Source organism: Anoplolepis gracilipes, chromosome 16 (assembly GCF_047496725.1).
Source record: "Anoplolepis gracilipes chromosome 16, ASM4749672v1, whole genome shotgun sequence".
NCBI lineage: Eukaryota > Metazoa > Arthropoda > Insecta > Hymenoptera > Formicidae > Anoplolepis > Anoplolepis gracilipes.
In genome coordinates this window covers 4,092,715-4,114,279 of record NC_132985.1, presented here as the reverse complement: position 1 = coordinate 4,114,279, position 21,565 = coordinate 4,092,715, and the positions used below count along the sequence as shown (strand labels likewise).

The 21,565-nt window shown below is 35.2% G+C and overlaps 3 protein-coding genes and 1 pseudogene across 10 annotated transcripts in view; 2 read left to right on the top strand and 2 right to left on the bottom strand.

The window, feature by feature from the left end:
* Positions 1-1,645: 1,645 nt before the first annotated feature.
* LOC140674742 (ATP-binding cassette sub-family A member 17-like) lies at positions 1,646-3,520 on the top strand (annotated as a pseudogene).
* Positions 3,460-7,265, bottom strand: LOC140674741 (sodium channel protein Nach). The gene is made up of 11 exons (XM_072908509.1): positions 6,502-7,265; positions 6,228-6,415; positions 5,930-6,080; positions 5,383-5,528; positions 5,214-5,307; positions 4,865-5,132; positions 4,617-4,724; positions 4,383-4,439; positions 4,162-4,285; positions 3,939-4,045; positions 3,460-3,843 (listed from the first exon to the last, which is right to left on the bottom strand). Exons 1-11 carry the CDS (start codon positions 6,625-6,627, stop codon positions 3,527-3,529), a joined length of 1,686 nt encoding a protein of 561 aa, XP_072764610.1. The 5' UTR covers positions 6,628-7,265; the 3' UTR covers positions 3,460-3,526.
* Positions 7,266-7,406: 141 nt separating this feature from the next.
* Hnrnp-k (Heterogeneous nuclear ribonucleoprotein K) overlaps positions 7,407-21,565 on the bottom strand; it is an 88,683-nt gene continuing 74,524 nt past the window's right edge. For all 6 annotated transcript variants that reach the window (XM_072908301.1, XM_072908299.1, XM_072908305.1 and 3 more), the window contains 6 exons: positions 14,150-14,278; positions 13,665-13,860; positions 12,997-13,284; positions 12,573-12,727; positions 12,225-12,394; positions 7,407-10,698 (listed from right to left, as the gene is read on the bottom strand). In XM_072908301.1, the coding sequence (XP_072764402.1) occupies positions 10,671-10,698; positions 12,225-12,394; positions 12,573-12,727; positions 12,997-13,284; positions 13,665-13,860; positions 14,150-14,278 (966 nt within the window). In that variant the 3' untranslated portion in view covers positions 7,407-10,670. The remainder of the gene's footprint in view (positions 10,699-12,224; positions 12,395-12,572; positions 12,728-12,996; positions 13,285-13,664; positions 13,861-14,149; positions 14,279-21,565) is intronic.
* On the top strand, positions 17,343-20,828 carry LOC140674630 (uncharacterized). 3 transcript variants are annotated; one of them, XM_072908307.1, is made up of 3 exons: positions 17,343-17,597; positions 19,344-19,682; positions 20,033-20,828. In XM_072908307.1, the coding sequence occupies exons 1-3, from the start codon at positions 17,552-17,554 to the stop codon at positions 20,179-20,181; spliced, it is 534 nt and encodes a 177-aa protein (XP_072764408.1). In that variant the 5' UTR covers positions 17,343-17,551; the 3' UTR covers positions 20,182-20,828. The 3 variants fall into 3 exon arrangements, with proteins under 3 accessions (XP_072764408.1, XP_072764409.1, XP_072764410.1); XM_072908308.1 differs by lacking the exon at positions 17,343-17,597 and adding an exon at positions 18,086-18,371; XM_072908309.1 differs by lacking the exon at positions 17,343-17,597 and adding an exon at positions 18,805-19,146.

Here is a 21,565-nt window from a genome sequence, read left to right as displayed (position 1 = left end):
TTAAAAAGTTTATTAAGACGGAAAGTATTAACGAATTATTTATTAGAAGCACACTTAATTGACATTTCTTCTTGTGGCCACACACACACACACACGCGCGCGCGCGCGCGCGCGGGGGGTTTCGAATAAAATAATTAATTATTATCTATAATTAATAAGTAAAATCAATTATTTAAGTTTGACAAGTCGCCATTTCCTTAAAAAATTTTTTTTTGCTTACTTGTAAGTCAAGCGATAACTATATGTATACAGAAAAAAAACACCGTTTGATTTTTTGTTTCAGATGATCTCAAAGGTTGATATCGTGTCAATCAGCGATTGAGGCACTCCACGCGGCATCATAGTTGAGAAGGAATAGCAGGCGATATTTTTAATAAGAAAAATATTTTTAAATAAATAAATATATTATGAAAACATACGCAAAAGATGAAATTAAAACACTGCATAATTTTGCTAAAAAAAAATTACCAAAAAAGTCGTTTTTTTTTAAACCAAAAAAAAAGAGATTCCCTCCTTAATTTCTACTGAACGTTAGCGAAAACTCATACAATTCCACTGGCGCGCCAAGACTTAAAAGAAATGTCTCTCTACACTAATGGATTTCATGGTCATTATGTTTGGTCATTCTTTTGAACTGAAAACTGACCATAAAGTAACCTACAATAAATGTTACTTTGATTTACGACTCCTGCCAAAAATCTCATTACTGTGCGCATCTCGAACTTGAAATAATTATAAATCACATTAGTCACACACATGTGGTTGCTTATCAAACTCCAATCAATTACAATGGATGGAAAACAATACAGGTATGCAGGTATGAGAAGTTTCTCTAATGAAACTGAAATGACAGATGCTTATATAGTTTCTCAGGCGCAAAATCCAATACTTTCTGTAGTAGGAATTGTTTTTGAACAATATAATACAAGTACCATAAAGTATAAAATTAGACATTCCTGGAAGATTCCATACAATTTGTATAAAAAAAAAAGATATCATCTGTCTGATCTAAATTATAGAGATATTGTCTATCACAATAGAAATAACTAAAAGAAACTAGGTATTATTAAATTAATTATTAATATTAGTATTAAATTATTATATTTTAGAAAGTTTATGCACTGAGAGGAATTTCCGTGGACTTTTACAAAGGCCAAATTACTGCTTTACTTGGATATAATGGAGCAGGCAAAACCATGCTTATGTCTATATTAACAGGTATTATATTACATCACAAAATAATTCTTAACATGACAATGTTATTTTGCGAAAAATTTATTTTTTTTTCTTGATAGATGCGACGAGTGAGACGGAAGAAAAAGTATTAATAAATGGCAAAAATATAAGAAAGCATCTACACAGTATTAGAAAGGACTTAGGTCTATGTCCTCAAGAAAACATAGTTTTTCCAGATTTAAATGTATTCGAACAAATAGAATTTTTTGGCTTGGTAGAATAACAATAATCTTTATGAAATAAGAACAATTGTGTTTTTATGTTATGGCAGTTGAAAGCTAAGACTAAGATCAAAGAGGAAGTCAAGCAAGATGTTTATACCTTACTTGCAAAGCTGAAGCTTTTAGAAAAAAAAGATTTTCTTTTTAGCAAACTATCTGGTAGTCAACAAAGAAGATTGTGCCTCGGAATGGCACTCACTGGTGATGCTAGTGTAAGTTTTGATATAAATATATAATGTATATTTTATTATATTGATATTTTAATAAATTTACGTTTAGATTATAATTTTAGATGAACCGACATCGGGAATAGACTCTGAAACTAAACGAGACACATGGGATCTTATATTAGTAAGTACAAATTTTTTATCTGATTTTTTAAAATAAAATTTTTAGATATATGTATATATGTTAAAATATGTTTTACATGTCGTACATCGTTAATATTTTTTGACAGAAACTCAGAAGAGAGAAAACAATATTGACTAGTACACATAATATGGAAGAAGTTGATATACTTGGGGCTAGAATCGCGATAGTACACTTAGATCGTCTTAAAAGTTATGGCACCGCAATGTTTTTGAAAAAACAATATAGTAAGATATTATATTAAATTTACCAATATTTAAATGTGATACATAATTTAGATCGTGTTGTTCAATAAATTATAATTTTTTATTTTATTTTAGGTCATGGTCATATAGAAGTTACCTTATCAACAAAATCTTAGTGCGTTCCTAAAAAAGTTATAAATAAATTTGATTCGAGGACGCAACAACTTTACGTCGATACTGAAAAGATCGTTTTAAATGTGCCATATACTGATTCTCTGCTACAATCATTAGATAAAGTAGAAAGTCAAAAGACAAAATTAGGGGTTACTGGAATAAGCGTATCGTTGAATACTTTGGAACAAATTTTTCTAAAGTATGTTTCCTGAAATTATTTAGAATTTTTATTGCTAACTTCTTATATTTTGCTATTTGTCCTAGAATTGTGAAGAAAGAAGATAGTGAGAGATATCTTAATGAATTATTTACAGCACCATTAGGCAAAGTTACAGGAAGTATGTTATGTATGCAATCAATATTAGCATTACAGTCGGACCTCTTATTCTACGACAAAAAATCCTCTCATGCTACGACCGCGAAAGGGGAATTATACCTCACTCTCAAATTGTTGTCGTAGGATCAAAGGTTTAAGGGGAAGATTCCGGACCGAAAATGTCTGTATTTGCAAAGAAATTCACATATACGAGGAAGAATATAACTATATTATTGATGATTGTATGTATCTTTCCTCAATAATTTCTTTACAGATATTTTGCACACATTACATTATTAATATTTTTCTTTGCAATACATTGGAATTTCTATCATTAACATCTCATTATACATATTTTCAGATAATTTTTCCTATCTTGTCGGTGCTTTTAATGTCCTTGATTTACAATTTACCAAACGATTCTACAGATATTGTTCCATTAAATCTCGGCATGTACAGATATCCGAAAATTTTATATTCATCACAGAATGATATAATTGGTATCAGAAATACGAAGATGTTGTTCGGTCTTTCGGCGAAGTAGAAAGCGTAGCGGATATAAGTGTTACAAATGGTAAAATATATCAAATAAATGATCTCGTATCAAATACGATAATAAAATTACATTAAACAATTTTATTAGCTTTTTGTTTTTTACAACTCTTTTGAATGTTTCGAGAGATCGCGCAGAATATCGTAACAATTTTATTGTATCCGCTGAATTTAATGTCACTGAAGACAATACGATATTGGCTAACAATTTTTATTCTGGCATAGCATTCCATAGAGTGCCGTTGACAATGAACCTTTTGAGTAATGCGCTCATCAAGGTTTTTACTGGTGATCAATACTCGATTCTTATATCCAGGCAACAATTACCAAATACGCTTATGTCGTCTAAATTAGAAGCACCAGAAGCAGAGTCGCTCTCGCGCGTCTTAATATTCTATTCGTTTTTCTTTCCCACTGTAGCGTAGTTCGTTGTACATCCTTTACAGAAAACAATTATGAAAGTTAAGCATTTCTTAATCATCTACGGAATCGTGATATACTTTGTCAAAGTTTGCCGTTTCACGTCGATGAAAGGCTGAGTGATACCCCGTGATAAAGACACGCTTGTCGTTCGATTCCTTATGGCTTTGTGGTTTCTGTAATTGAATCTCTCTCCTCTCCGCGGGAATTGACTGAAACATTTCCGACGCCGGCGGCAAAATTGTGCGCGATTGCACTCGTTTTTTATGAAGTTGTATCTTAAAAAATTGTTTAACCAAGAGATAAACCAATTCTATTATGCTTATCATTGAACCGCCCAAGCAGAGGCCGAAGATCCCACCGAAGGATGCTGAAATAAATCGAGCGCGCGGTTTTATTAAATTATATAAAAATTAAAGTCAAAAAGAGATCACTTCTTTTACGTTACGGTGATTCAAAACTCACCGAGAAGCGAATCCCAACTGATGATACTCTCCTTACGATACTCGACGTATGACCGATCACGGAAAAATACATTCACGAAAGATATATTGTTTTTATCCAAGTCATGTCTGTAAAAGATGTAGAAATAAATTTGTTATTCATTTATAAAAGTAATTTATAAACAAATAATTATTTATCATGAGAAAGCTAACATTCTCGATGTTGTAGAAATGAATAGACTCACGTTAGAACAGAGTCGAATTCCGCATCGTCTATCTGAACGTCTTCTGTATCGATACGGTACGCTACATCGCTGCATTGGGGTAGACACTTTTTGCAAGTTTCCATCTTCCAAAAATCTGGCGATCCTAAAATAGAAAAATTAAGTAGCAATTTTCTACCGACCTTATATACTGTTTGATTACGATAAAATACAATTGTATAATTAAAAAATTGTTTTCGTACTTTGAATACTCAAAAGGCAATCAAGGTCGGTCAGATAACATGTCCTTACTCCTTCATCTGTTAACGCGTCGAAGATAATATTTTAAATTATCACATTAAAGAATCTGGTTGCAAAATATTTTGTTTTATTAAATATAACAGAAAAAATTAAATTAAGAATTAAGAAAATGTATAACGATAATTAATCTATTATATCATGATAATCTGCTATTTAAATATTTATAATCGACTCACGTATCTCCGGATAGTAAAACGGCAAGCAGCCGCATAATCGCTGTATATTTGTCGCTAAGCATTCCGAGACACACGATTGATAGCTGTAACGAGTCTCACCTGGCACCTGTGCGCGCACACACACACACACACACACACACATATATATATATATAATATACACAGGTATCCATTGTAAACATGTCAAATTTTAAATCTCGCATGTCATAAGTATTCCTTTAATATGACAGGATCAAAATCGGATTTATTTACCTCTTCGTCGAAGTAGCACATACGTTTCTTTACAGGAAGATACCGCAAATTTTCCATGCTTTTCATGGAAATACCGAGAACGGATATCTCTAAAATGTGACCAGGTAACACAGAAGCCATATGTGCACCAATGTCGGGGAAATCGATGGGGTCGTGTATCATAACCGAGGCCCCTACATAAGGGCGCGAAGTAGCCTTGTACATGTTTCGCTCGACATTTAAGGCAACCGCAAGTCCCACATCGCGACCGCTCCCCGGTGCTTTCTGCAAACCAAGTTTAATACCCTCTGTATACCTATCTGTTTATTCTAAATACCGCTCGAATTAATACGACAATTCCATTACCAGAATTTCATGCACACCCGGCAGATACCCGGAAATAAAGTCCAAATCGGTGGAATTCAAATCTGGCGGCTCGCGCGTCTGTTCATCGAGTTTGCTGAAATTTCGAACTAACAATTTGATCCGACAGTTGATTAACTCGAGTAAATGTGACATATCGTGCGAGAATTACCTTTGCGCGACGTTTAAATCGTAATGAGAATTGAAGGAACAGCAGAAACCCTCTCTGGTTTTCACCGTTTTGAAGATCTTGTTGCAATCGTGAATTTGTCCGATCCACACGCATCTTACTAATAATGCACTGCAAGGCTGCATTAACTGCGTAGACGAGCAATAGTATTATTATTTATTAACTTTAACAGGTTTTCATATTATTATGTGTATTAAACGTTGAATTAATTATGTAAGATATTATCTTCTATATTTTTTATGTTAAAAGTAACGCACACTTTTAAGCACTTAAATAACACGTAATTTTATTAATAAAGAGAATATAATCGCTCGCGGATCGGGAAAATGTCTTCTCTTATTGTTACACTGTCGTCTGAGCAATGGCTTTGCCAATTTGAAATTATCGCACACGCTGCTGCGCAAATTGATCGACCAAAATGGAAAGCTTGTAAGAATAGCAGCTGCGTATGCAGCTCACACAAGTCGGAAATACATAATATTTCTTACAATTAAAATAATCATTTTTTTTTAATATGCGAGAAACTCACCTGCTCCATGAGTGTTTCGACAGTCATGTCAAGACTATCGAGAATCTGCCTGGCAGTTACATTGTCAATCAAGCTCTTATCAGGTCGTATCAGCTTCATAAGGGAAAAAAAAAATTTATCGCTCTCGTTTATGCTGAACCCCTTCATATATCTGTCGAATCGCGCAATTTTTTATTCACGCTAGTATAAACTTAAACTTAAAGGGATATCAAATTTTTTTTAGCTCCGATCTAAAGTTAATCTAAACTGATTTCGTAGAAAAAACAGGAATAAAGAAAAACAGATTGCAATCTCTTACAAGTTTTTGGCGATAATTTCAGCATGTGGACGATAAACTTTATTATTATTGCATATCGTAATGCCCGGAAAGGACAATTCCCAAATCGGATTCGTCACATCGAGAGTTGTCACTATGGGATTGTTGGAATAATTACCCCATAAACGTAGCATGAGTACAGTACAGAGTATGATGGACGATACGCAGACCTATCGAGAGCGCAACACGTTTCCTTTATCGTTTTTGTTTAAATATTAGTCCAGATTTTTAGAGATCACAACGATAAGTTTCTTACCGCAAACCAAAGGACACTCTCGATCATCGTCGATCCATCCATCGTTATATAACGAAAGCCGTGCAGACTCGTATCCTTGCAATAAATATGAAACCAACCGTTTATATGCTTTTTTATCCTGTGCATCAAGCATTTACGATATCCTGTAATATCGCACGCACCGGATATATACTAACCGGATAAAAAAAGAATATACAAAAAAAAAAAAACAACATAATAAAACAAATGAAACTATTGCAAATATTATTTATATCTCTCACCACGTTTCAATTTTTTTAATCTAGATTTTTTATCCCAGTGTGTCTTCATATTTCTAATAAGAATTGAAGTTTACGAAACACGAGGAAACTAGAACAAAAAAAATCTAGTATATGCCAAGATATCCACGGAATGACTGAATGTGTTGCAGGGAAACACGAATTTGTAATTTCTTTGTTCGGCGGCTATTCTACAATATATCTTCGTTTCGATCGCCACGTGTCATATTCAATTTTCCTTATCCAATATCCTTTAGTAAATTGGAATGATATTAAGACTTCACTGTAATATCTAAATATTCACTCAAACAAATTGCGTAGTTTCTCGTAAAAATTAGATACTTATCATACTAAAGCGAAAAATATTCAATCTTGAATTCTCTATAATTTAAGATTCAGTATATTCAGCTAATTTTTTAGGTAAGTAATTGAAAAAAGTTGTTCTTATATTTGTTCAAAGGTATGAGATGCATTTAATAAATTCATCATTTAGCGCTACATATGTCTGACAAAGCACTTTTTTATACAAATTTATTTTTAACTATAATGAAAAAAGATACTTTCATCACGGTCATCATATTAGAAAATCGAATTAAGACGCAGAAACAGCACTTAATTTAATTCGATCGGATTGAAAGGAAGAAAAAGCACATTTGTACTAACTTTTATTTGACAAATAAAAAGTATCCGTTACAAATAATTGTAAACTGTATATCTTATACAGTACACACATCGTGATACGAACGAGTGTATAGCGCTCACTTTCTTTCTTTCTTTCTTTCTCTCTCTCTCTCTCTCTCTCTCTCTCTCGCTCGCTCTCTCTTCCACTTATAATCATGGTGCTCGCAAGTTATCTTTACCTCTTCCAAAAACCCGATTCTCTTTCTCTCTATAATAATCGGTTTATATATATCTGGTATCATAATATATTTCCTTCATGCATTCGGACAGGCATCTGAACACGTTCTCTTTCGCACTATCATTCACACACACGCGTGCTTACGTGCCTCTCGTCGTATAGTGTGAAACGGATTACATTTAACAAGTGTGTTAAAAGAAAAATGCATACACGCGGACGAAGCTTCACGCGGGACAATTTTGATTAAATTTCTCTCGTTTGCAGGGTCGCACGCTCGTTTGAATTTTTACAAAATTCATTGGAAAAAAAAAAAAAAAAGATTCCCAATGTAAACTTTGGCGAACCGAGGCGATTCCGTGAAACTGTTCACAGATTAACAATCTTGATATTTTTTCCAAGTTGAATCATTAAAATAATATTAAGTAGTTGATTTAATTCTCCAAAGGATATAAAATAAATATATAATGTAGTAATATAATGTATTAAAGAAATTAATTTCAGATATCTCTCTCTCTCTCTCTCTCTCGCGAAATCGTGGATCCGAATTTGAGCAATGATATGCAGTGTACGAACTAAAAAATTACTATAAAAAAAAAATAAGGAAATCTTATTATGTATGTGAAAAGTCGCAGCAATTCTGTGAACAGTCGATCGAAATCAGTTGCTGTGAAAAATATGGGACATTTTTAAATCTATGTAAAATTCATTGCACGCACAGAGATTTGCATCCGCATATGACGAATCACGTGTCTAGCGGTCGGTACGCTGTCATCTGTAACGGACACTCTGCCACGCGGTTGGCCAAGATGCTTAAAAATGCCCTTTTGTAAGGTACCTCGGTAAAAAGGGAAGGAAGGGGGAAGGGAGAAAAAGGGGTAGTGACTGGGCTACTGACCAGACTAATGTATTCAGGGATTCGAGAAGAGAGAGGAAAAGGTGATATTACGAATTAACGCAGGGTCGACCATCGGTAGCGGGAAAACTGGAAACGACGATCGTGTAATGTTACAGTGTGACCACCAGCTTCTTTTATCCGGGTCAAGGGTTCTACAATCCGGTATATCCGGTATATGACAATCATAACTTTTCAACGTTAGTTCGGAAATTAAAATCGCTATTCCCCGAGGCGGTTCTTCAATCACGATCGCTCGAACGGCTGCACTAGATAGCGCTTTTTCGGTACAATTCTTTAATTGCACTTGGAAAAAAGTTACCTATACGGCCGCTATTTGTTAAAAAATACAATCGCTCGAGCAGAATTGCGTTTCACAAGATAGTGCTATTTCTACGGTACAAGTATATATATTTACAGATCATGTTATACGTTGAATCTGGCGTGTGTTATTTTTAAGACCGCAGTCGTCGTATCTTTGTGTGAAGTTTCGAATCCAAGATTTTTACACATATTGACGAGGATGATCGTGATAAAAGATTGTAACTGCAATATAATTATCGGCAACAGCGTCGTGGTCTCGTTTCGATAATCTACATCACACATTTCTCTCTCGCATAAGAGAAGTGTTCTCTGTACAATATAATAATAGAAAAATAATTATAGAGACGAATGAGAAATAAAAAGTACGCTTCATTTGTCGTCAAAAAGTAAATTGAACATGATGTTTTTTACCAGAATATATTATATTACTAATACATAACAGACTTGGCTACTTCGTTGCAGATTTATAGCATCGTTCCCTAAACCATTATTTAATTCCCTCTTCGCCGATGGTGCCCCTTTATATTTACTTACATCTCTTCGTTAAGTCTAATTACTCTTACTAATTATAACACTAAAAACGCAGATTAGCGTTCCCTATAGATAAAGGTATGATTAGTACAGATTTAGAGGGTGGGATATAATAACGTAAAAGATATTCTTATCAATAAATCGTATGATAATAATAATCAATATATAGTAACTACAATAATATATAATAATGCAACAGCAGAGAAAGGGTGTATGCGGCAATTAAGGAAGGGGAAAGAGGATGTTAGTGGGTTTTATGTACAGTTTCTTTTCTCGATATATTTTTGTTACTTCTTTTCTTTTGCAAATATATATTTGCCTAGTATGAAATCTTTTTTTCTCTCTCTTTCTCTCTTGTTCTTTGTCGCTGCAACTTCCTCACTCTTTCGACACTGTTGCCTTCGCATTCACTCTATGCGCATTTACTCTTACACTTCAATAGGATTAAAATTTGTAAAGAATTTATCAAAAAGCTGGGGGGGGGGGGGGAGGGAAAGAAACGTAAGGAGAAAAAAGTGTGCGTTGTCATGTTCTCGATGTTCAGGAGTCGCTTACGCGTGTAAACGGTTTCAAATTGGCTGTTTCGCGCCAGCGTCTCGATTATTCGTTGACACACTATATAGTATTCGAAATTAAAACGTTAATTCCGTTCGGATGAAAGGGAACAAGATCTAATAATTTAAAAAAAAAAAAAAAAAAAAAAAAAGAGAGAAAAAGAGGGAGATACACGATGTCTTGACGTAAAAGCTCGTGCTTATTACGGTAAAGAAGGGATCATTCTTTGGATTTCTCTTTCAAGCGATAAATACGTTTTCTCGGGAATGCTAACATCGGGGAACACGGTGCGATTGCTCGCCAGTTTGAAACCCCCCCGCTGTCACATCGACAGGGTATGTGTATGTGCCTCGGACACGATACCAATAAGTTCTATACTAAAAAAAAAGGCCGACATCGAAAATGTTAGCGGTACTCGATTCAAGATCAATTTACTTTGCAGGCTGCGATGGGGCGGCTACCATCCTTGAGAATAGTATCTCGCTACATCAAGGTCACGTTAGCATAGACCATTAAGCGTTTCTCTTCCTGGGAGAGGGTGATTCACGTGTGGTGTATTTGTATATGTATAAATTCTACAGATTATCCTGCGCACAGCGCTCTGCGGGAAGTTGTCTCCGTTGGGTGCATGTGTACTTATTTCAGTTTCCACTTTCTCAGCGTTTATATATTTATCCAAGAAATATTTCTAAAAAAAAAAAAATTACAAAAACGCATCTTTGGCTCCCTCTCCCCCGAATGCACCCATGGCTTAGTAATGATCTGCATTCTCGTGCACACTGAAACAGATAAAATAACAAAGTTTTCGTTTAATCGAAGGCCAATGAGAAAGTTAAATTGTCGAATTTGAAAGAATAGGAAGAAAAATAAATAATAAAAAGAACAAGAAGGAATTAAAATAACATATATGTAGTTTACATTTCTTTTTCCTAATATTGTAATTGTTATTAATTTCTCTAGAATTTTTTCGCTAAGAACTATTTTCTCTAAAAATATTTTCATAAAAGGTCAAGTAAAAATACAAAAAGATAAGAATTCAAGCACGTTGCGCAAGTTTAAATTAAATAATGTTAATATGAAAAGCCTTAATTTAATGATATCTGAACGATGCTATCTCGATGCTATAATATACAGCAAATAATAACGCAGTGATAATAGCGCTTAAAGCTTCAATCGTATTAGTATACGCCAAGAATAGAAATGTATTATGTTATCCGAAAATCGGGATGATTAAAAAAACCAAATATTAATAAAGTATTACATCACTTCTTTACAGCCACTAGTCGATGGATACAAGCATACTTATTATAAAAGGCGCTACTTTTAGTCGAGCGAAATTACGACGCGTCGATGAGCAAACGAGGCGTAGCGGGAATGATGTTAGTTCCGAAAGCAGGTCTCGGGGGAGGCGACGTTTGTAAGCGCCTTTGTAGGATGATTAGTGATTCCTTGTTACATCGAAAGTAGAACAACAAAATCACTAGTCTTCCATACAACGGTGCTCCATTTTCTTTCATGCTGTGGGCTAGAGAATCTCTAGCGCGTCGTTCTTCTTTCTTCGTTCGTTTCGATTCTTCCTCCACCATTGCGAGTTTGTTACATGCGCCTCCGTTCGTTTATTGTTAGTCAGATTGTGTTAGTTCCTAGAGATGAGATGAAATGACCCGATGGCGACGATGTTGGTTATAAGCGGGCGGATGAAGTACGAAGAATCATGCGAGAACGGTAACGGTAGAGGAGAATACTCCGATGATCAGACACGTTATATAAAATCGAAGACTGAATATCACCACGTATATCACTCACAGACACCATATGAGTTGACTTTATCTTACAGCATGCATTTATTTATATCTTTTAAAATTATTTACATTTTCTGAGATTCAAGGATAATATGTATTCTAACGTGGATTCTCTACGTCCCTCCTTTCTTCGATTTTATTTTAACAATATTTTTTTATCTCTCATTATCAAAAATTTTTATGCAAAGTTTCACAAAATTATAATTAAATTGCGGCGCATAACAATATGTATTACAATATGATGTGTCATAAACTTTTATATTGCAATTTTTATCATTTTTATAATTAAAAATACAATACATGTTTAAATATGTTGAGCTATAAATGTCGATATTTCTCTCATTAATGTACTCTCCCATTTTTATTTAGCGCTACTTGACAATAAAAGTTTGACTCCAAGTTTTGCCAATATAAGGATAGCGTTTAATGTTAATATGAAATGAAAAGCGAATGCCTACGTTTAGCATTAAATATACAATAAAAATATATGTCGTAATAATTACCTCTGCTGCAGCAGGTACTGTGCCATTTGTATCTGACTGGGAATCCCAGTAATAGTGATGATACGATCGTTACTGCCGGGCAGTGGCTCGTCTATAGTTATTCCAGCACCACTGTCGGACCTGATTTTTCTGATCCGCGCACCGCCTTTGCCAATTATGGCTCCGGCCAACTGCAAATAAAAGGAAAATTTTGTTAATTAGGCCTCTCTCACATTTCAACATATAGTCTAAGAACAACAATTCCATCTATGATATTGCGCTCGTTGTTAAACATTGTTAAACATTTTTTATCGAGAATACAGAAATAAATACGATTATTATTTCAAAGTATTAACTTAATCAACTTACGTCTTTGGGAATGGTGACTTGTGTACTGGTCTTGTTTCCGCTCATGTTGCCCTGGTTGCCTTGATTGTTTCCACCCATAGGTGGACCACCCATCCCCAAGTTACCGCCGCTACCTAGGCCATTAGGCGCGCCTCCTTGCATCCCCCATCCATCACCTGCGATAAAAGAAACATTAATGGACTCGTGTTTCACGGGTATGCGGATCTTCGAATATATATTTCAACGACATACGACGATTTAACGGAATGTTTGTCATCCGTATCTCATCAATATCTGAATCTTTAATGATACTTTAATATATATTTTTAGCGGAATTAAAAACATTTCTCTGCCCGAATCCTCAATTAAAACGTTAAAAATCAAGACGGTCCTTTGATCATCGCTACGCCTCTACGGATCATCAATAAAAAAAATTCCCCCTCACCGTTGTAATTTCCGCCGCCGTAGGGTGGCGGTCCGCCTCGGTTTCCGCCACTGCTACCGCCGCCATATCCACCACCACCACCGCGGCCACCTTCGTAACCGCCTCCGCCGCCGCCTCCGCCGCCGCCTACGCGCGAATTACCACCGTATCCACGATCCGGCGGGCCACCGGACATTCCTCCGCCGCCACTGCCGCCTCCGCCGCGCGGACCGCCTCTTGGTGGAAAGCCGCGGTTCATGTCATTAGGACCGCCGCGATTGTCGCGTCTCGGTGGCATTCCGCCGCTACCTGGTAGTGGAATTTTAATTAAAATTTTAAACTTATATATATATATAAATTTACACTTGAACTCGTTTTTTTATAAAATTTTTCAATTTTAAAATTTTACTGCTATTAATAAAATTAACTATAAATATATATATTATAAAAATAATTACAATATTGTTAACAAATTAATCCTTTTATATTTATTAGATTGTACCATAAATAAAAGTTTTGCAAATTAATTTTTGATAACAATTATTAAAACAAAAATATTTCTTTAAATAATGAAATTTAATTTTCTATCTAATAAATTTGTATTTACTTATACATATAAAGTTAAAATTTTAAATTAAAAAGTAAAATATCTTAAAAAAATTTATTTTTTATAATGCTTTCTTTCTTACCACCTCCGGCTCCACCGCCACCACCACCGCCGCCACCGCCGCCGCCGCCACCGCCGCCACCGCGACCACCGGGTCCGCCAAATCCGCCAACCTTTCCCTGATTACCATCGGCACTACCATAGCCGCCATAATCATCGGCATAAAAATCGTCAAAGTTGTGCGGGTCATAGGGGTTGTTCACACCCTTCAACGGTGACTGGAAAATAAAAAAGCGTGGTATTACTCTTCTTCCTTGGGATGATCGACTATAGATGTGCGAACTTTCCATAAAAATTTAACGAAATCTTTTTTTGATATATCGTTATCTACGAGAAAGATTACATTAACATATAAACGGAATATCGAGACACTTTGTAGAGACGCATTGTAGGAGGATACGAAACAAATCATTCGCGCCTAACAAGAAGAATCGCATTCGCTCGTACGTATAGGATGTAACCCCTCGATTTATATGAAAGTCATGATCTCTCGCACGGTATACTTACGGTCTTAATGGTGGCGATCAATTCGCGTATGCATTCGATGCACGTCGTGGGTTTTCCACAGATGCTGATGAGGCGATCCGTGCTGCGGGGGCAGGTGTTGGAATAGATCTTGATCCTGGCTCCGGTTTTCTGGAACACAAAAGATATTCGGGCGCGTTAGATGACGTTGTACGACAGCCACTTAAGGATCGGGGGTGGATTCCGGAGAACTTTTCGCGTATCGATTTGCATCGAGAAGAGGAAACTGATACCGTGAACTTCCATCATAGTCGGAAAGCTGAAAGGATTCGAGTAGATAACGATTCCACAAGAAAGAGTTTGTGCTTATTCTAGAATCTGGATGCGGGTAAAGCGTATATATATATATATATCGTACGATTTACATTGTACTGACGTGTAATTAAAAAAGAAAGAGCGTGTCGACTCGTTGAACTGTCAAGTGTATATATATATATATATATATATATATATATATATATATCAAGGAATTTTTTTACATACGATTCTCTAGATTATACTTGATTTTTTGTACTTCCGTCGATTCTTTTCCACTACTGACAGACGATTATGTAATCTCAGCTGATATCGTAAAGTTGACAGTTCAACGAGTCGACGCGCTCTTTCTTTTTAATTACACGTCAGTTCAATGTAAATCGTGCGATAACCTGAGTCTGTCTACTTTTTCGAGTCCACGACTCTTTCCTCACCCCTCATGGTTAACGACCTAACGATGGCTCGAATGTTTTCGTCCTCGCTACGCTAATCTACACCCCGTTCTTTTTGCCACGGGGACTTCTAAGTAATACCTCGAGACGACAATGGTCAGATCGCGTGCTGATAGTCGCTTAACAGTCTACCTAACAGTAGACCATTTTCTCAGATCGTGATCACGCTACGTCGAGACGGCTAAGTGCAGCACGTCGGGTGGTTCTTCAAATCTTTCTCCGGCTAGTTTCGACTTGTCGTCCGCGTCGTAAAAAGTAAAGGAAAAAAAAAAAAAAATAAAAAAAAAATAAAAAATAATGAAAATCGGCGATCGTAAAACTATGAAAGATAACGGGCGCGTTATGAAATGTTGCGTCGCTGTTACAGTATCGCTGAAAATATAATACACTTACGAGTATACGAGTACGGAACGATGAAAACCGATAGACAATGACGTACGTATATGCAGGATGGACATCCGGAGATGGCTTTGATGCGAATAACGCAAAAGCGAAAAATTGCCGATAATATCGACAGCTGTGTGTTCAAACGCGAAATATCCAAAACAGATAACGATCTAATCCACGTGTATGTACGTACACAGTGTGTCCGGCAACCATTGGTATTGTGCGGAGAAATCGCGCCGTTTAATTACGCAGATCAAAGCAATTCCCTCTCTCTTCTCCTACCTGAATCCCCTACCAATCTCGTACAAGTCCATTCAAACGTTTCCGATGCAGACGTCCGGTAACAGGGGCCTGCCTGGATGCGGCGTTAATCTCGAAGTGATAGACTCGAGAGAAGGATATATATATATACACATGTATAAAGGTAGAGGAAGAAAGAAAGAAAATAAATGCAATTTATACTCTGGCAGTTTAATCGTCTCAGTTTCGCGAGGCAAGAAATTGCATGTGTTTTTTTTTTTTTTTTTTTTTTTTTCGAGAAAGCGAAGGCAACAACAATATTCGTATCCCGCTTCATTTCATTGAAAATAAAGGTTGACGATATCTAAGTAATAGCTGGCGAATGAATGGGAAACGAGAAGGAATATACTCGAATGTATCTATAATTGGTCAATGAAATTCATTTGAATTAAGAGAAATGAAAAACAAGCTTACGACACGTACGTTACATAGTTTTCTGCCCCGAATTGTCGCTATCAAGATTCGAAAGAACAATCGATAAAACGACATTGCACACCAGTATTTACACAATGCATACGCCTCTGGCTAAAGCTATAAATGTGATTTTAATCAAATTAATTAATTCAAACATGTGCATTCGAATCAACCGGATTAATCTCTCTCGGCGTGATAGAAATGGAAATAAACAAAGATTCTTACACGCGCGACAGGATTCAACGGATTGGTAAATTGATTGAATTGCATTGTCGCCACATATATTATATTATATTATTCTTCGACGATAGTATCACGTTTGCATTTCATTTCCTTCTTCATTTCTGTTTGCGAGCATATAACGTGACATTAAGTTTATATTAACTAATCGGAAATGCATTTTTCGAGCTTACGAGTAATAAGCGTCTTATTTATATATCGTAGTGCAAAAGTAAAGTTTATCAGAGAGAAGCTGGCAGCGACATTGATAATTAATCGACGAAAGGAGAGGAGGGACAGAAAAATAAAAGAAGATGAAAGCTTCTCGTTTCTAGTGCTTCTTGATCCGCGTTTCTCGCGAACAAGGCATCCCGAAGAATTCTCGAGAGAAACTTCCGCTCGCCTTGCCCGGACTTCCATCCTCTGACATTCGATATCGGTAAACTTGAAAAGAACAACATAGATCGATTGTCCTTTGAAAGAGGCAACGTGCCGTAAATAGCAGCCTACGCTGCATCATTGAAGAGAGTTGTGCGTTTGTGAAAGAGAGATTTTGCGATTGCTTTTGTGCGACGGAAAGAGATTATTTTTCGGACAAACATTAAATGACGATACACACATTGTACGAAGATACCGACAATACAGGATTACATTCTCTATAATCGATCTTTTTAATCGTTCTGAAATGCGCCATAGCCGTATATATATATATATATATATAGATTTTCAATTTTCCAAGAGTTTCAGGACTTTCGAAACTTTCCCGAACGATCGCGGCACTTTCTCCGTAAGTTGAATTTTCTTGAATATTCAAGAGCCGAAGATAATTAATGGTTTCCCAAAGTTTCAAGGTCGCGAACTTGAAATAATGTCATCCCACGCACGGATAAAACTTTGACATTACACAATTTATATATATACATATATATATATATTACAGCAAAAGCTAATTTGTATGGAGGTAATATTTACATCACGCTTTTATATTTACATTTAAATAAAAAAAAAAAAAAATATATATATATATATATAATAATAGAAAACAAAATAAAACACTTATTTTCACAAGATGTGCGACTAGAGACGAGATAATTTTTAAGAGAAACGAAAAAATAAAGGATATAAGGAAGATGTCTTAATAGGCTTATGGCAATTCCACGCAAACACATTCAAAGGACTTGCAAGTCGTCGACGCGACGGGATAACCATAAGGGAACACGGCTTTGTGAGAATAAGCTGCATTGCGTCCAAATTCGCATTTGCTTAACAGTCCTCCGCTGCAGTGGCATCCGTGGCAGAAGTCTAGAGTTTGCAAACTTCCACGGTATTACGAGCGGCGTGATGAACTAATCTAAACATGAATCGCTCTATTCAATTCAATGCGACAAACTTCCATCCCTGTGGTAAGTTCCGCGCCACCAACTGCACTTTCGTAAACGCTAAACCAGTCGACAATATACTCGATACTAATTTCGACATTTATGTCAACTATACCTGGCATACAAGTTATATATATATATATATATATATAATGATCTCGGATATTATACTCGATATTTATGTTTTACTTTATTTTTTTTTATCGTGTCAGCTATAAATAGATTCTACTGTTTTCTGTCTTTGACCTTTATTTATATGTTTATGTTTATTTTTAACGAAAAATTATTGTCAGTTAATCGATTGTAAGCGAGACATATTTAAATTCAAGTATAATTTAAGTATGAGATCCTTGCGTGAGATTGAAAATTTTGCAATTAATCTAATTATAAAAAGAGATTAATGTCAAAAATAATAAAATAGTCTTTGCAAGGTGATAATAAAATAATGATACATTTACGTTAGCTTGAAAGAATCATATTTCTGTAAGAGTCGAATATCTATGTACATTCGACTATCGCGCGACCATCTTCCCCTATCGTGCGTCTCGAATTCTGCGGTATCATCGGTCGAATAAGAATGTATTGACTGATGAATTTTCATGAGATGGTGTTTATATATACGAATCTACGTATCGATATCGCAGAGATCGTTGGGAAAGAGAGTTGGCTCGATTATTATTACCGTAACACTGTAGAGTGATATATAATTCTTACTTCCAAAACGTGCACAAAGACCTATTGTATTGCAACACAATCGTCTGCCTTGAGGTTTCTTTCTATCAGAATCATCAAAATTAGGTGAGTTTCGATACAAATTCTTTGTGTGACTGTGTGTAACTTATGTAAGTATTAACAGGTCAAACTTCGTTTCGAGTTAAGCGAAGTAAGATGTCCGCCTTACAAATCGACGTAGCGATATTATCAAAGTATTGTAGAGTTTCAAGTTTCTGAATCAAATATATCGAGGTTCGTGCCCGACGTCTATTAATAGATTAAAATTTACATTTGCTCGAACTACGTGGCGAACTGATACGATCGATAGTCGATAGAGATCACAAAACTTTGACGGGCGCTTCTAAAACCCGCATACATGGACTGAAGGGAGTAATAGCGATCGATAGTATATTAATAAAAGCGAGATAGTTGTACAACGGACTATCCTACGTTAGTCGAGAAATAAATATACAAGGACTGTAAAATAAATAAGGCATAATCGCTCGGTATCGCGCTTCGTCGGCAATATGTATATATTTAGGCCGAAAAATATCCGCGAAAGTGTTCCGCGAGTTACCGTTCTTCGGGACAGTGTGAAATGCAAATACGCGACAGCACGAGAAACCCGTCTTTCGCCATCGACATTCGTGAGGTGAAAAGAAACGACACGACGGCCACTGGCCGGAGCAGTGACTCCGCGAACGCGCGAGGAGACCAAGCGACCTGGCCGTCGAGAAACTCATTTCCGTCCGATATACGCGGCCTGTTTTCCCTTTCAAAGTGTCATTCAAAGCGCACCATCCGATCGAGATCTCCAGCATCGAAATAAATCTCGTGCGCGCAAGTGCGTTGTTCCAAGGTGATGTTATAAAAGTGATATTCTACGCGCGAAAAAGCGGTTCGCCTATTGTTCGAAAGAAAGAAAAAAAAAAAAAAAAAAAAAAAAAAAAAAACGCAGCTAAAAACAAAAAATAGGGTGCAAGTGAATTTTTTCCGAGACACTTCGTTGTCGAGTTTTTTCACTAATTTTGTTTTCCTTGCAACTTTTATTTTCAGCATTTGAAGTCACGATGCCTAAATATACAATCGAGGAAGTTGCTCTGCATAGTGAGGATCTATGGATAATAATACACGGAAATGTCTATAATCTGTCGACGTTCGTGAAGGAACATCCTGGCGGCGAAGAGGTATTGATGGAATTAGCAGGGAAAGATGGAACGAAATGTTTCGATAATATCGGCCATTCTGACGAGGCAAAGCAACTTCGAGAAAAGTTTAAAATCGGAAAAGTAAGGAATCGGACTCAATCCATAAAGAGCCAGGACATATATGAAGAGACAACTAGTGCAGAAGAGAACGCTAATGCAGAAGAGAAAGCTAGTGCAGAAGAGTCAGGTTGTTGTCTACTTTAATTGTATTTCTAATCATGCAAAAATTGATAGATTTAATATCAACGTGTTATAGATCAAATATATCATTTTATTGTTCTTAACGACTTATTAAATTGGTAGTTTTCTAAAAATAAATTTATATGTAATATCTTTGTCTATACTTTCTCTCAAAAGAGCATTTTAACATGGTTACGATAAATAAATAAAATGATAAATAATGTAACCCACATTTGTTCCAAAAGCAGTTGTTACAATAATTCTATTGCCCCCCCCCCCCAATGAGAGTAATAGATATAAAAGTCAATCGCCTCTCAATGTCATTATGCTTTAAGGAAAATTTTCTTCTTTAAACAGATGAATCAATAACATGCACGGAGCACCGTGACGAGTATAAAAAACAGGAGACAAAACATAAGTCCTCGTCTATGTTTGCCTACCTTACTGCCGCAGTTTTCGGTATTATGTTCTACTATTACAATAAGTACTACTATAACAATGAGTAATTTGAAATATTTCACATATATCTATATATATGCATGTACATAACATAGATTATAGATAGTTAATTTTAGGAAAATTCTGGGCAAAATGTAATGTTATGAAATTATTACTATCGAAAAGTTTGTTTCTTATTTGTGTTTATTGTTAAGTAATTTTCTCAAGTAATTTATCTAGCTGTTAGTAATTATCTAGCGATTTAAAACTGTTTTTCTTAATCTCTCCGCTGAAAGATATTTGTACTTATTTATAGCGTTAAGCAAGTATTTTGTAGTATTTTGATAAAAGGTAATTTAAAAGATTAGATAAGTCGGACAAGTTCAATAAAAATCCAGTATATTTTATGTAATTTTTCTCATTTTAGTCTAAAATTTTAATACTTATGCAGACAATATTCAAAATTTATGTTTAAAATATGTATATACATTCTGGAAGAAATATTAACATATTATTATCTAAATGCATTGTATCAGTAATAAGTATTTATTATTTACTGCAGAAAAAGTGTCATCTGTCTAATAAATATTATGAAATACCGTATGTATGCGTGTGTAAAAGAAAAATTTGTGTTAATAGTAAACGTATATAATCACATTAACAACTGTTCGCTAGAAATATTAGCTGCAAAAATTTAATAAATATCTAATAAATATATCGATACATTTTTTATATATATTGTAAAATTGTCTCCAGTGAATGTACATTTGGTCGATCGACCAACTCGACTGTAAATCGCGCTTATCTTCGTATGACATACACGCAGATAAATACATGGCGTCACCGTGACTAGACGCTTTTGCATATGAATCGTACGTCATGCTACATAATACGTGAGTCCAGAGGAATAGAAATGGTACAAGCTATTCGATAAAAAATTCTAAAGAAATAGAATTATCTATTATTTTTATGTATATATATTATAATACACGTTTTCAAATTTTAATCAAAGTTGCGAGAGATTTCACGCTCTAATCGCGAGTATATATTACTGCAATGAGTTCGGAATATTTACGCAATTATATAAAAAATAATTTATTTTCCAATCTTTGCACTGACCATATCGGGTCCATCCAGATTTGATACGAATGTTTTTACTTATTAGTTTCACTGTTGACCTAGTTTTTATGAAAGCTCTATGCATGATAAAATATAATTACTGTTTAAAAAATAACACGAATAAAATGCACATTTATCAATGTATTTCAAAAATATTTTACACAAGCTTTAATATGTCAAATCAATTGAATTGGCGGAGTTGTTTTATCAACGCATAATCTACATGATTGTAAAAATGCAAAAATGAATTCACACTATAAAGAATGAAATCATTTTGTAAGATACTTCATGCACTTTATCAGTGTTATTCCTACATAAATGCACACACACACA

Bases quoted from the DNA above. Each gene is read 5' to 3' on its own strand.
- LOC140674741 (XM_072908509.1), bottom strand. From the start codon at position 6,627: ATGCACAGGATAAAAAAGCATATAAACGGTTGGTTTCATATTTATTGC. The intron at 5,308-5,382 runs GTAATTCTCGCA...TCGAAATTTCAG, and splicing joins GATTTAAACGTCGCGCAAAG to CAAACTCGATGAACAGACGC. The intron at 4,286-4,382 runs GTACGAAAACAA...TTTCTATTTTAG, and splicing joins TTGCCTTTTGAGTATTCAAA to GATCGCCAGATTTTTGGAAG.
- LOC140674630 (XM_072908307.1), top strand. From the start codon at position 17,552: ATGAATCGCTCTATTCAATTCAATGCGACAAACTTCCATCCCTGTG. The intron at 17,598-19,343 runs GTAAGTTCCGCG...TTTTATTTTCAG, and splicing joins GACAAACTTCCATCCCTGTG to CATTTGAAGTCACGATGCCT. The intron at 19,683-20,032 runs GTTGTTGTCTAC...TTCTTTAAACAG, and splicing joins AGCTAGTGCAGAAGAGTCAG to ATGAATCAATAACATGCACG.